This window comes from Ciconia boyciana, chromosome 6, assembly GCF_034638445.1.
Source record: "Ciconia boyciana chromosome 6, ASM3463844v1, whole genome shotgun sequence".
NCBI classification, from domain to species: Eukaryota; Metazoa; Chordata; class Aves; order Ciconiiformes; family Ciconiidae; genus Ciconia; species Ciconia boyciana.
In genome coordinates this window covers 52,130,438-52,146,405 of record NC_132939.1, presented here as the reverse complement: position 1 = coordinate 52,146,405, position 15,968 = coordinate 52,130,438, and the positions used below count along the sequence as shown (strand labels likewise).

General features: G+C 37.8%; 1 protein-coding gene across 7 annotated transcripts in view; it reads right to left on the bottom strand.

Annotated features, from left to right (window-relative positions):
* The window catches only part of TTC8 (tetratricopeptide repeat domain 8), a 45,171-nt gene extending 29,434 nt beyond the window's left edge, over positions 1-15,737 (bottom strand). The window contains exons 1-3 of one of the 7 annotated variants that reach the window (XM_072865187.1): positions 15,446-15,737; positions 6,581-6,610; positions 2,126-2,246 (exon numbers count right to left, since the gene is read on the bottom strand). In XM_072865187.1, coding sequence (XP_072721288.1) covers positions 2,126-2,246; positions 6,581-6,610; positions 15,446-15,559 — 265 coding nt within the window. In that variant the 5' untranslated portion in view covers positions 15,560-15,737. Of the gene's footprint in view, positions 1-2,125; positions 2,247-5,506; positions 5,620-6,580; positions 6,611-15,445 lie in introns of those variants that run through there. The other 6 variants (XM_072865188.1, XM_072865183.1, XM_072865184.1 and 3 more) reach the window with 6 other exon arrangements.
* Between the last annotated feature and the right edge of the window lie 231 nt (positions 15,738-15,968).

Sequence of the window (15,968 nt, the reverse complement as noted above, 5' to 3'; positions counted from 1 at the left end):
AGACTGAGAGCAAAATCATGATTAAGATAGTTTAATCTGGAAACTAAGATAAGGACACATGCAAAATTGAAATGGACATGTAACTGATGCAAAGGATTTTAACTGCTTAGTAAGTGAAGTACAGACAATACCAGTTGTAATATGGGAGGTATGACTACACATTTTTAAGTTTGTAAGCTATAATTATAGTGGGGGAGGATATCCTGGAAGATTTGCCACAGTAAAAGACCCTGAGTCAAGATCAACTATGGCTAACACACTTTAACAGCAAAAGAAAAAGCCCACAGTCAGCAACACATCAGGAAACACAGTCAGTGTTTCCTGATGTTCAGACAGAGCCTCCCGTGTTTCAGTTTGTGCCCGCTGCCTCTGGTCCTGTCGCTGGGCACCACTGCAAAGACTGGCTCCGTCCTCTTTGCACCCTTCCTAGTGATATCTGTGCTTACCTTTTATATAAAAGTGTAACAGAAAAACACCTCAGATGTATAAAGAAAGTAAAATCAAGCTGTAGAAGAGAAACGTATTTCCTATGTGTCAGTGGACTGTTGTCTGGTTTGGTGACTACAACTGAAAAAGCATGCAGATTAATTGGAAAGGGTTAAGAAGAGAGTTTCAAGACTCAACTCAAAAATTAAAAGATATACCTCAGAATGAGAAGATTGTTTAGCTTATCAAAGAAAAGATCACTGGATGACTTAATGACCGTTTTAACTATTTACTTCGGAAATACACCTTTGAAAAGAAAGATGTCATATCGGGCATAAAATGTACACACAAAAATGTACACACAGAAGTAACAGCTGGAGCTATAGTTGATAATTCTCACCACAGATATGGCACACACTGATAAAAGCTAACAAATTTAATAATTTACTAAAGACTGCAAGGGGTTCTTTCTCTCTGGAAAGTTCTTATACTTTCTGAAAAACTATATACTACCTCAGGCACATCTAGTGGATTTGAAGCACAAATAGCAAAGTCTTATCTCAATGATTCAGGAGTGCGGGCTACACTATCATAATGATTTTCTTTGGCTTTGAAATTGGTGACACACTATCCAGGAAGTCACCTTTTTTCACTTTAAATATACTATAAATGTAGTTTTCCAGAATGCCTTATTTCTCAATAATATTCATCAAATGATTTTTCTTGGCAGATGGTCTCTACCACAGGGGGCATAACATCTAATAAAAGTCTAAATTATATTATTATGCTGTTTTAAGACAGATACATGTAATTAGATTATAATAGTGTATAACCACAACTTGAGTACTGCTTGACTGTTTATATGTGACCAAGCATGTAATGACAATTTTTAAAAATTTAATCAGATAGATATGCAATTGCCTACTTCTATCCAGATAAGAAAAGCTTTTAATGCTTCAGATATTAGTTCTGGCCTACAACCAGTTCTTCCCTTGAATTCCTTGACATGGTAGGTAGTTGAGAGCCACATCTAATAAGATGCATTAAAATTCCCATGTGAACTATAGTAAAGAAACAGAGAAAAATAGAAATAATGCCAGAAAGTAGTGGAAGACTACTAATTACTGCCCACTTAGAAGGGAACTGACGAAGCTGAAAAGAGCTGCATACAAGAAACAATGACAGGGCTGAAGAACTGCCCTGGGAAGGAAGAGAGGAAAAAGTAGAGAAAAGGAGAAGAGAGAAAATCAGTTCAGAAAAAGTTTGCGGGAAATGATACGAAAAGGTGATGTCAGATTTGGCCAGACCGTTGCCTACAGTACAGGCATATGGATGAGATTCACAGTACATCAAGAGCATATATTTTTCTCTAGTTTCCCTCAGTGCCTAAAGAAGCCAGAAAGGAGTAAAAGAAGTCAATGCACTGATGGAAGAGAGCTAGTGAGTATAGAGATGTAGAGGAAAAGCTGACAAAACACTATTTGTCTGAACCCCTGTCTGATAGGTCTAAGCACTACATCAGATCTTGTGTTGTACCTCAAAATTGCCATGGAACCATAAAACAATCTAAAATTCTTCTTGTAGCAATAGCTAAAAGCCATATCATGTCACCTCAGTATGTACTACTTTATGCTAGATGACAATCCTGACCAAAAGAGCTCTCGTTGCTTCAATGTATTTAAGTGAAAGTCATTCTTACGTGCGACTTGAGCAATGGCATTTTCATCTAGCATCATCTCTGCGATTCCTTCTTGATCCATATCTATTTCATCCACGTACACCATTTCTGTCAAAGCTCGTGTTTTCAGGCTCCAGGCAGCCTGAATAAGGATAAAGTAAAAAGTAAAATATCTTCAAGACACCAAGTAAATAATCTAATCAGCAATTTTGCCATTTTTTTATTATTATTCCCTTCACAGTTTTAATAGGCTTGAATAAGGTATTGACTTAAATAGCTGGGTATATCCATCAGTTGCCTGATGCAGGCGGAAAGGGGACCAAGACTTTAGACAACTCTTTTGGAGTGGAAAAGCTATCGTCACTGAGTTTGGAGGACAGAATTTCATGCCTCATGGAAAGTTATGACTAATTTAGGTCACAGGCAACTCTCTGAGATCTCGTGCTTTTGAAGAAATCCCCAGCTACCAGTACCATTCAAAACCCACCACTGACAGACACCTTATTTAAATTGGGATGGGAAAGGAAGGTAAGTAAACCACTGTAATGTAAAGTAATGCCCTTCCCAGGCATCTGTAGAGAAAGAAGGAAAATCTTTTAACCAGCAGTTAAAGATACAGTACATTACTATCCACAAGTCTTTAGAAAGATAATCTAAAACTCCTCTGTTCAAAGCATCAGCTGTAACAGATGTGTAAATGTATAGATTAAGCATCTCAGATTGTGAGATTATTGGAGTACTTGTTAGTGAACTGAACTGACAAATTACTCCATTAAATATCTTGGAGGATTATATGAGCAGTGCAGAAAGGCAAGCATAATTCCAGCCTATGTGACAAGCTTTGTTAGACTGTAGAGACACCAATCAATGGGGAAAAGAAAAACCAGTGGCAGCCATACAGAAGTACCAACAAAGTAAGTGCAGATCCAACCACTTTGATAACTGAATATGCCTGTAATGTACTCATAGAGCTGGCATGATAAAGGGAGCCATAAAACCAATCCCTGATCTTCCTTCAGATATTGAACAGATCGTCATAAATTTTCCAGAGTAAAAATCACTGCCAAAACAATTAGATTTGTTTCTTTTCTGGCACGGGGTACAGCAGTCTTCTGGTGGAAATGCATGTTTAATATTTGCTAAGGAGACATTTCAAAACAGAAACAGACTAATGCTACCTTAATAGAACTAAAGGTCAAACACATGGAAACATTTGTTCTTTAAATAAGAGGTAGGAGAAGATCTGGACCTCAGGCTTATTTAATAATTTAAGTAATCATTTAATGGGACACTTCTCATTCATCATGTCTCACACCATCCCTTCCTCTACATTTCCCTCACATTTCTATGCAACTTTATAACTATCTATCAAAAAGAAAATATATCTAAAAATGTTGAAATATTTAACTCTCCTTTTTAAAAGTGATTTCTTCCAAGCAGAAGTAAAGGAGGGATTTAGCCAGCCAGTTCAACCACAATTAGAAACCTTTGTTCAAGTATGAAGAGAAAGGAACAGGGCAGGATGATTTGAATCTAGGCCAGACAGACATAATCCAGATCTGCTTTATTACCTTTTAGTTTCTTCTTATGTAGTAGTGTGACAACCTTTAATTAGCATTGAGATTTGCAATTAGATGTTCAACACCCTTAACTATTTTTCATTATTCTCCAGAAGTATTTAGTTTGCTGAATTTTTAACACCTTGACGGTACTCTGCTTTTTTCAAAGACATCTATGCCTGAAGTCAACATAACCATGTCTATATTGGGTATATGCTGAAATTAGAGCTCTCAGTATAGCCAAACACAGGCTAATTTCATAGTAGAGATAAGAAAAGCTGCCTTAGTAATGATCTTTTCCTGGGAATTGAAAGTAGCAACTTCTCTACACTAATTGCTAAAACTGGGGCCAGTTCTTAACATAGACATAAGTATATAATTGTGATTTTTCCAATAACAAACATGAGATAATGTGTTTTTAAAAGCAATGTGTCTCTCTGTCATTATTGGACAAATATCCATCATAAAAAATAGATTCCTTAGGCTGCTCTTCCAATCTTAAACTCCTAGTCTGAGGCTTCACAGCCAACAAAAAATTCAAATATCACATATTATTCCTTAATTAAACATCAGTCTGTAGATTAGAGTATTGCCTGCAGCAATGTTTGTTAGAGGACTTCTGATCAAAACAGGAAGAGAAACAAAAATGTCAAATTCATTACTTAAACTATAGAAAAATTACCTTTACCTTGGGAGACAAGAAGACAATTCAAAATTCCTAACTACTAGTGACAAGACCCATATGAAACAAAAGTATAATTTCTGTGCATGCACACAGTTATGCTGAATGTCTGAAAAATCCAGGCATGGGAAAAGGAAATGTATACTGACACACAAATACAAAGGGAGATGTAGGAAAAAGATCTTTTTTTCAAAGAATTAAGTGAAATTTCTGACACCCTTTTCATTCATAAAAAATTTGCTACTTATTCATAAAAAGTCACATAGGACTTTATTAGAACTACGGCATATGGCTGTTGTCTTACTTTTTAAAAGAAAACCTGAGAGATGTACATTTCTCTGTTAAAACAGACCCTCACCAACAAATTTTGATATTTTTTTTTTGTTCATAAAGTAAAGGTGTCTTTTATCACGAGATGTAAAACTCAGGCAAGGTTCAAAGATTTTCTTAACAGCTCAGTAATTTCAACTTTTGCTGACTTTCTATATAGAATTTGTATCAGTAGTCCTGGTATTTCCTACAGCTACTTTATTCTTGTATGAAGCCCACTTTCTGTGTTGCAGTTTTCAGTTACCCAGAAAAATTTTAACAATTCTGTTCATAAGGAAGTACACAGCTTTAGTAATTTACTATAGTACAACGCACAGATTTTTCGCTCAATGAAAACATGCAAGGGTTTAATCTGAAACTAATGCAGAAGAACTTCGGCTGAAAAACTTCAATTAAAATTAACAAGGGCAGCACAACACTGGAAGAACCACACTACCAACAATGAGAGGAAAGCTCACTTATAATCACAAAAAGCCATGAAAATAAATGCACACACTTCTGAGTGACCACATGACAATATTATTTACACTTTGACTTAGCACAGGTTTGTCCACTCAAACTGTTGCCTCTGATTCTATATACATTATCTGCTCTCTCTTTGCGGGATTGATAATTTTGTTTTGTAACAAGCAACATGTCTGGCATTTATGAAGGAGACTTGCATTTTTATGAAATGGGCACTTAAACAGTAGGAACAAGAAAGGGACAGCTCGTTTCAGACAACCCACATATTCACAACATAATAACAGATTTAGCTTGCTTAACTCATAATCAGAACAGACCTTTACAACAACTAATAGTAATTAAAGAGGGAAGCAGTATCTTAATTACCGTAAGTACAGAAATGCGATACAGTATTTCTTAAGAAGTCTAAACTCCAGAAAGAAAAGTGACAAAGTGTTTTTCACTTAGTTCCTGAGAACTGTTTTGTCACTGAATCAAATAACTTCTTCTTGTTCCTGAAAAGTCCAAAAACCAAATTAAAAAAATATAAACTTAAATCTAAATGTAAATGTATTTTCTGAATCTGGTAACGCACATTTCTAACAGGTTTCATTCTCCAGTAATCCTTTCCTTTATCATAAATTTTATTCCATACACAATGAAAACCCCAGAACGCAACAACTACCTTGTGAAGCGTAATCTTCAAAGTCAAAAAGATATCTGGCAGTATTTCACTGAAACCATTTTGTATGCAAACAACTTGCATGACTTCATTGGAATGTAATTGGAGACTTGTAAAATATGTTATTGAGCTGTATTTAAAGATGCAATTTCACATTGCATTTAATCTCTTCTGACTGTGGGCTGGAGCCAAAAGATGCCACCACTTGCACATTACTATTCTTCCCACTGCAGTAATCTAGTGCTAATGTGGACAGAGTGAAAACTAATCAATTACTCTCAGTCTTCCATCACTTATGCAAAGCATCATCATGCAGCTTGAAGACCACCGGAGTCTACACAATGCAGGCAGTGAGAATGAGCTGTAGGAGCAGGAAGGACATGGGTAACAGCCCACCATTACACCGCATTAAATGAAACATGAAAGTGAGCCTTAAGAGCATAAACATTGATCTGCCTGTGAAATACACATTGGCTTTTTCCTAATCTCATCAGCAGATGAAGGTCATTCAGTTCAAGATAGATTCAATTAGCTTTTAGAAGGCACTAAGCTACTGAACTGCTGAATAAACCTATAGGAACTATATGAGAGAAATAAACTTCTATCAAATATAAAAGCTGCCTCTTTAAAATACCCCTTATCAAATGTACTGCCTTACCAATGATGAAAAACAAATTTATGCCATTAAGGATTTAAAAACAAAACAAGTATTATTCAGTGTATCAGAAATTCTTCCTAATGATTGTATCTAATAATTGTGTTTATGAAAATAATTTTACCTGAAACACGGTGTATTCAGAATCAGGCTCCTGAAAAGAGAGGAAATAGAAATTGAGGAATGGAAAAGCCAAACAATAAAAAATGGAATTATACTCTGTGACCACCTCATTTTGCAGAAACGTTTTCTCTCCAACACCTTTATCCAAATTTCCATTTTATTACATTATCTCAACTTACAGACATTATGGAGCTAATCAATGTTTTACACAATGAAAGCAGATTTGCAGTAAATACATTTTTCAGGTATCTTTTGCTTTCTTGCTTCTGCTGGATCACGTTGGCCAAATCTTAGATTAACATTACAGAATTATTAAACTGAAAAATGGTACATCTAAAAAAAAAAAAAAAGAAGAAGAAAAACTTGGAAGATGTAAGCAAATCTCTCAGAAGTTAACCAGATTATTAAGCCATGGGCTTTAGAATGTCTACATAACAAAATCCATCTTTGTGCATTTTTGTTAGCTGCTGATGGTGATCACACTGATATCACTGAAGTACATAAAAGAAAATTTCTGCACATATTGAATTTTTTTTTGTACTTTTATGATGGAAATGATGTATTTATTGTATTCTGGACAGTAATGCTGTAAGTGGAATAAACGTCGAACTAATGGCTTATCATACCATCCAATAAACAAAAGGCAAACTACCAGAAGAAGTTCACTACAAGCCAAAAAGCAGGAACTTGCATCTGCTTGAAAACTTGAGGTAAAAGTGAGTAAATACTAACAACTGGAAATGTAGGTTTATCATCATTTATTGTGTAATTATCACATTTATGTAATATTTAAACTATCCTTCAGGGTTTCTGCTGCTCACTTCCAGGGACTGGGGAGGAATTTTTCCTCTCTAACATACTACTTAGCTTTAGGGGAGAAGACAAGGAAGGTAAGACATAGATGTTATTTTCTCTAAATCACTATTAGTCTTTTGTAGAGTCAGATCATTTCTGCTCCTAGAGGCAGTGGAAAATTTCCTACATATCTGGCCTTGTGTAAATCTATCACAGTTAAGCCAGCTAGATTAGACTGAATATAGACCCTTAGAGTAATTCAGACTAGAAAGGGACTTCAGGAGGTCTCTAGTCCAAAGCCCTGCTCAAAGCAAGGTCAGCTACGAGGTCAGTTGAGGTTGCTCAGAGCTTTGTCCAGTTGGGTCTTGAAAACTTCCAAGGATGGAGACTGCACAATGCCGCTGTGCAACCTCTTCCACTGCCTGACTGTCCTTACGGAGAAATGTTTTTCCACGTATCAGGCCAAAGCCTCTTCCATTTCAATTTATGTTTGCTGTCTCTCACTCCACGCACCACTGTGAGGGGCCTAGCTCCATCTTCTTGATAACCTCCTTGTATGTATTAGAAGGCTGCTATTAGATCATACCAATATCTTCAAGCTGAAGCACTGCGCAGCACGCTGTTAGCTTCCTTTGCAGCCAGGGCACACTGCTGGCTCATGTTTCACCAAGAGAATGGCAAAGTCAAGCTCGCTCTTTTCCTCTGTAGTATGAGACATAGTCTACTTCTTTCAATTTGAGCATTTTTACTCAGTAAATTCCATGACAGCAGGGACCTGGAAGACTGGTGATGCTCTCGCATCTTCGTTCTGCAGTGTACTGGAATTTCTGTGGCCTTTTAAGGATCTTATTTGGAATCACAAACTTGTTCACTGATGTTAGAATGCATAACACAGCTTATAAATTGAGTATTCTATGGAACTAAATGTTAATTGAGGGATTAATCTCAGCTGCCTGTGATGTACCTGGGCTTGACTAAGGCACTGAAACTGCCTTTATATTGTAGATGTATGATTCAATGAGCTCCAAGTTCTTTTAATATGTTGTTTTATTTATAGTATTCATCTTCTACAAAATAAACTGTTCTAGCTTTCTAAGTAATAAAGAAAAGGACATTGAGATATTTCAGCTTGCATTTTATTCACCCCACTGTGTCCGAGTGTTACAGCACGCATGGTGTACTAGAAAATGGTTTAAGAGCAGCAGGTGATCATCCATACCATATGTGGTACAGTAACTAATGAGGACAAAGTTAGGAATATTACATCAGCACTAACTCAAAAATGCCTTGATGTTACAGATGTGTATCTTACTTTAGGCACTGCTCATTAGTTTAAAAACTAATTAAAAAAAAAAAATTTGCTTATGTAGGAGCATTCATTTTACTTAAAAGTTCAGAAATTACATCCCTCATCACTTTGGAAAAAAGTAGAGTTGACCAATAATACTTACTAAAAACACTGCTCTCTCGTAATGGTAGGTGACAGTATGCATTGTTCATACATCCTAATATATTGTTTCATTTTTTGACAAGAAGTAACAAGATTTTAAAATAACCCTCAAGCAGGTGATAGAACCCTCCCATTAAACACAAGTCTGAAGCAACAAAACCGAACATTAAAATATAATATATTTTAACATGGGTGGATCCAGCAGTTGCTACTCATGCAAGTAATCCACGGGAACTAGATTCCAAATAAAGATTTCTTTGAGAGGATTAACAAATAGCGTTGCCCTGTAAGCTTGTATCTCAAAACAAAAGGTCAAATTTATTCTTCATTTACACATAAAAAGCTCCTTTGAAATTAATAAGATTGTAAAAGCAATGAAGGAAGGATTTGACTCAGATCTCTAAATCCACTGAGGGCATTTTAAAATTAAAGTTCATGTGTAAAGTCAGTTTATTTGAAGACCAAAAATATTTAGAAAAATTAAGTCTTCTGATGCTTATAGCCTAGAAGAGGGAATGAAACACGTTTACATACCTTATATTCTAACAAAGCTTCATTCTACAATTAATTTCAGGTGAGTATGATTTCATACATGCAGAATATTAAAATCAGTATATTCTGAAAATGCTCTTCAAATGATTAAGAGCAGAAACACAGAAAAAACATTACCCAGGAAAAATTACTTCACTGTATGTATCACTAATTTTTATGCATAAACTTAATAATTAGTCTCTTGAACCAATAACTGATTTCAGTTGAAGATGCTTTTTCAAATCAAGTTCCACGTACATAAACATATCTGTGATAACTTTATTATGACCTTACAAAAATCAGTATGAAAGTAATAGTAGCTGAAAGTTTACCACGGGAGAAGAAAGGACGAATGAACAAAAGCAAATCCTCATAGTAGACCATTAATCAAGTTAAAGGCAGGACATCCACTGTATGCCTATTAATTACATTAAGCAATTTTTTATTTAATTGTTAAACTACAGCAGGCCTCATATATCAGTGCTGGTTATTGCCTTGAATCTGACATATGGAACACAAAGAAGAGTAATCAGATTAGGTAACTAATCAGGATGATCAACAGAGACAACCCTGGATTGTATTTCCTCTAGGTCATGCTATTACTATAAACATAGAAGACAACGCCTGTTTGCTTACAATAGGAAATAATTAAACTGAACATCAGTGCTTTATGTCTTTGTATGCCCAAATGCTAGTCATAGAAAATATAGTTTTTATCTATCCTGAAATAAGATTGTCAACACAGAACTAAATTCCATCAATAAAATTTATATTCCTAATTCTTAAATGAAGAAATGCACAGGACATTTTACAGAATCATAGAACTGTTTAGGTTGGAAAAGACCTCTAAGATCATCAAGTACAACCATTAACCTAGCACTGCCAAGTCCACCACTAAACCATGTCCCTAAGCACCTCATCCAAATGTCTTTTAAATACCTCCAGGGATGGTGACTCAACCACTTCCCTGGGCAGCCTGTTCCAATGCTTCACAACCCTTTCAGTGAAGAAATTCTTCCTAATAGCCAATTGAAACCTCCCCTGGCGCAACATGAGGCCACTTCCTCTTGTCCTATCAGAAAAATATTTCAGTCTTCCATAAAATCTAACTCAGTAGCAACTAATTCTTCTATCAAAATGTTCAGCACATTTTATTCATTAGAACTCTTCAGGAAAACATAATTGATTTGAAAATGTTTTGATTTCTTTGATGTGTTCTTTAAGAATTCAAGTTTATGACTGCACAGCATTTGATACTGCTATGTAAGAAAACTCCTGATTCATGCCCAGTTGGCTAAAAGGTCAACACCATACCTTAAAAACCTCCTAGGGCTTACCGCACCTGGTGACAGAGTTCAAAGAGAGTTCTACACCAATTAAGATAGCTTCTAAATGTATGTACATGTAACTATTGATTGGATCATCAGTAAACTTATTTTTGAGACCTTCAAATCATCTTTTACCATGCTCTTAAAGGACATCTTCTTAAACATCATTATACTTGTGACAAAAACATATTCTGAATACTAAGCTATATGTACAGGGAGTGGTAAATTAAGAGATATATCAAGATGTACTGGTCAAGAAAATTTCTTATTACATTTATAAGTGTGACTGGCAAAAATGCCTACTTCTAAAGCTATTGTAGAAAGCTGATTTCAGCTGCCCATAGTTTTGTGACAGTGTTGCGGATGCAATGGAGCAGCAGTGGTGCTATCATTCAGCAGACCAGCTGACAGCTGGGAAAAATGGACAGGTTTTCAGACAAGAGAGGTTGTTTCTTTCAGGCACGAAAACACTCTCAGATTATGCACTGTTAGTCTCTTCCTTTACTTACTTATTGCTACATTACACATCTTAGAAGGGAGAAGGCTAGTTGTCTGAGCATGAAAAAGTTCTGACCTGTAACAGCCACAGTTTAACTCAACCATTCCTGAGCATCTCTTTAAAGGATACCATCTCCTGTGGCTTGGTTTATATCATATCCTAATGCATGCTGTTCAAAGAAGTGAATCCCTGAACAGTGACCAAGGCTACTGTTCTTGTAAGATCCTTCGTTCCCTGGTTGCAGGGGCTGGAAGGCACACGCTTAGCAGAATATGGGACAAGAGGATGAGAACAGATGGCACGGTGATTACAGCACTCGAGTATTCCCTTGTGCTACACAGCAGCTCACTTAATCCAAACTTTCTGTAAGTGTTGTCATTTGTCTGTTTGCTTTCCTGGTGCCCAACATGACATATCTTGGGCCTGACCTGCAGAAGTGCTCCCATTAAGGGTAAGCAATTTTAGAATTGCTATGTGTTTTTTAAGCATAATAGACCACACATATTGGGTTAGGTACCAAAAATGATACCTACTTAATTTTAGATATTTCTCCAGGTTATACTAAAATACTACTAACGCAATTCACACAGATGGAAGACAGCACCATTTTCTGGTAGGTGGCTGAAGAAGACAGAAATGAAGTTTGATCAAAATATTTAGGAACTACTGATTTCATTAACATGCCACCTTCAAAAGTAACACAGACTTCAGGAATCAACAGTCAATCTGCTCGAGAATGGTCTTGGATTCTTAATTAACTTAAAAAAGAAAAAAAGTAATCTTAGATCACTTTTCTAGTATTCACAACTACAGCAACTTAACTGGTATGCTACCACTAGAATAAATACAGAATAATGTAAACTAGTATTAGACTAGGCAAGTCAGGAGAATTAAGTAATGTATGTCACTTATTTGAGTTCTAATTACCTCAGTGTTCAGCCTTGAAGTTTAGTATCTTTCAAAGGTTTTATAAAAAATAACGGTTCTATTAAATGCAAAGTATACATGCTGCAATACATAAACATGATTTGCTTTTTCATTCTATTGTATTAAGTAGGTTCAAAATAGTTTGTAAGGTTTCAACTACATGTAAAACACATTCTTGAGGCACTTTACTACTTCCTTTACTCTATGCCTGAAGTCTAGCAGGGCAAACGTGACTGATTGGTACCTGAAAGCAGCAAGCGTTAGAAAGTAATGAGCTGAAACTGCAACAACATAGCTAGGGAAAAGACCTACAAGGCTTTTACAAATGAGAAGCAGAATAATAAAATACAGGCTTATTTGGACAGATAACAAGTAAATATTAAGATTTTGTGTTGATTACAATAAAAAGTGTAAAATCTAAAACACCATGAGCACAGTTGACTGAAGAAAAGAAATGCCATTCCATGTTAAGTCTGCCATGAATGTTAAAGCTATATCTTAACTAGATATGTATCTTAACTAGAAAATGTTTTACTTGAAGAGATTTCAAGTGTAAGATTTTGTATGTCGAGTTGGTTTGAGTTTGGTTCAAGTGGCACTCTTGAAAGTTATTTAACTGATATTCCCGTTTCTCCAACTTGCTGTACCAAAATAAACAGGTGGTATAAATAATGCTACATCTTCTCCTGTCAGGAGCTGTGCTCTTTGTCTGGACTAACAGAGAGGAATGATGGAAGAAAGCTGCGTAGCCATTACATTATACACCATGAAGTACATTACACTCCATGATCCTTCTGAAGAAACAAGCTGAACTGCCACTTAATAACCACCTCTCCATTTTTTTTATTTTTTTAAAAGGTCTCTAAACTTTTACTTGACTTACATAAAGTACTTATATACAGCAAAATCCACTTGCTGGTGTCTGCAAACTTGTTATATGCTTTACTCAGACATTGCTCTATGAAATCTCTTTCCAGAGAAAGACTGAAGCATTGTTCCAGGCACTTTTAAAATGTTAAAGAGGAAGATTGATATTTTCCAAGCTAAAGTAGGTATATTTTTAAATAATTTTAGGAGTCATTAATTCCTGCTTAAAAAGAGCTCTTAATAAGGATTCCTCGAGAAGATTATATGGGCCAAGAGCCAAACTAACCATATTTCAGGTTTGCCTCTACAGAAAGCAAAGACATTTCTCTTCCATCTAAACTTTCAGGTAGGTTTGAAATATGCTGCTGATGAAGAGTACCTTTTTCACATAAAACTGTGAACAGGAATATAGTTCTGAAATGAACATACTGAAGTTATAAAGTCCAGTCCTTTGCAGGCAACCATGACCTGGAAGTCTTTTCAAAACACTGATTAAACTTGATCTTAAAATTCAGAGATTTCATATAGGACCTCTTCTAAGAGCTTGTGATTTGATGTAGTATAGACACCATTCATATCCCCATCCCCCATCCCATTCTCCAAGCATAATTATCTTAAATGTTTTCACTCTTTCATTCTTATAGAAGATTAAGCTTACAGGCTGGTGTGATCATTTCAAAGATTAAATTAAGCGATCAATTGTTTGTCCCAACTTTATATAGTATTTGGAAAAACTCTCAGATTGCTGGTATTACATTACCAGGTCCTGGTTCTCTAAGGAGAATGTGTAGCTTTATCTAAGAAAACATTTTAATTTATATACTTAAATGTTTGCAGCATGTGTGATCAGTATTTGGAAGAAAGAAGGAAAACCAAATGGGATCTACATCCTGTCATTGCTGTTTTGTTATTTTCCTCCTAAATATTTTTCCCAGCCTCGTACACCTTCTATTCCTTACCCCACTTCTGTCAGTTGCAGATATCTTCAACAAGTTCCCCAGTGCTACTGGGAAAAGCCCAGCAAAAGTCTGGAGTTGCCAGGTATAACAAAACAATTTTTTACTTGAGCTTCAGCACACAGTAGAAATGCAGTTGTCTTTTTATTTCCATGTTGAGATCATAGATCAGAAAATGTTTTACTAATTTAAAAATTTATAAATGAATAGCAACAGAAGGACTGTGATCTTTAAGACTCTTATTTACTGTTATTATCTGTACTGCCTCAAGAGTTTCTATCACAAATCCAGTACTGTACTTCCATATGGAAAGATTACATGTATCAAGACCCAGTAATGTAAATACGCATAAATGATGCAGGACTTGCACAGAACTAATACTCATTCCCATTTAGTGTTCAGGACCAATTTTCTTGGAACGTCTTCTCCACTAAAAATTTTTCTGCTGATGGCTCCTTGTTGGTGCCTTATAATATAGAACATAAACAAAAGCATCTTTCAAATATCTCTCCTAAACCAGTTTAAACAATTACTGTGCTTTACATTTACACAATTGTGTGACTGTGCAGCTTTCTTTAAAGACTTTTCCTTTATGATGAAAAGAACTGCCTTCAAGATTCTTAAAATATGTAGCTATAGGATGCTTTGAGAGACTTACTAATTTACTGTATTTATGATGAAGATAAAGTCCATTCAATTACTGTTTTCCAAATACAGCAGTAAAAGTGTTTACATGCACACAAATGTTAATCCAGAAACAACATTCTCAAATCCTTCCTTCTTACAGAAGGGTGAGAAAATACGTAGGTATTGAACAACACATGCCCAACATTTCCAGAGACTTTGCAGCTGAAGAAAGAACAGAGAGAAGAATGGAAACACCTTCTGTCCCGTGGTAATGCTCGTACATAAGCTGAGCTAAAATGGGTGTCTCTTAACCTTATGAGGTTCAGTCCATACAGCAACTGTAACATCTGAACATCTGTGTAAAATCAACAGTAACATCCTTAAGCAGACCTGATTTTCAGTCTTAGCTTTTCTTCCTTTAACTCCGCAAAATCTTGAGTGAGTTAAAATTCTTGTTGTGGAGAGTCCTGGGACCCCACTACTGTCACGGTTTCATTCCCAGCAGTACAACGTACCTGCTGCACTACCCCCTCCCCTGATGGGCTGGGGCGGCAGGGCTGCTACCAGGCCCTGCCTGAGGAGGAGCCGGCAGCCCCGCACTCACCGCCGCCAGTCCGAGGAGAGATTTAGGGAGCCGGTGAGTAGGCGCTGCCCGGCCCTCCTCCTCGCGGCGCGGCCCAGCCCTCCCCGGCGCGCCCCAGCCCTCCCCGGCCCGCTAACGGGGGTCACACCGGGCCTCTCCGGCGGCTGCAACGGGTAAAGAGGGAGTGCTGTGGTGCTCGCCCTGCCGGGCGGCCGGGCCGCTGAGGAAGCGGGGACGCGGCCCGCTGCCGACCGACGCCACCGCCTCCCGCCCCGGCCAGCCGGCGCTCCCGGCCCCCGCTACCTGCTCGCCGGGCGGCCTCTCCAGCAGCTGCGAGCAGAGATCCGAGCACTGCCGGAACTTCCTCCGCCTGAAGTAGCTCCAGGCCTGGAACAGCGGCTCCAGCTCCAGCCCCATCCCGCCGGCGTGACCGCCGCAGCGGCTCCGGCTGGGCCCCCGGCGCCTCCCGGCCCACTGCCTGCCGAGCGGAGCCCGGGGCGGAGCGCGGGCAGCCGAGCTGCTGCCGCGGAAACGTCAGGCCCCGCCAGGCCGAGGCGGGGCCTGCGCGCCGCGCCGGGAGGCCTCGGGGGAGGCGGGCGGGCGGGCGAGCGGCAGCTCTGGGCGGCCTCCGCGGGGTCCTGCGGCCGGTGCCAGCGAGCCTCTGGGCAGGGAGCTGCGGCCCCGCTCTTGGGACGAGCCCCTCCCTGCAAGAGCCTCTCGTCGGCTGATACGTTGATGACTGAAGGCAGAGTTTGATCTGTAATATTGAGAACAGCAGATTTCAAATAACCCCACTGTTTTTAACTGTGCCCTATTATTTGCTGTC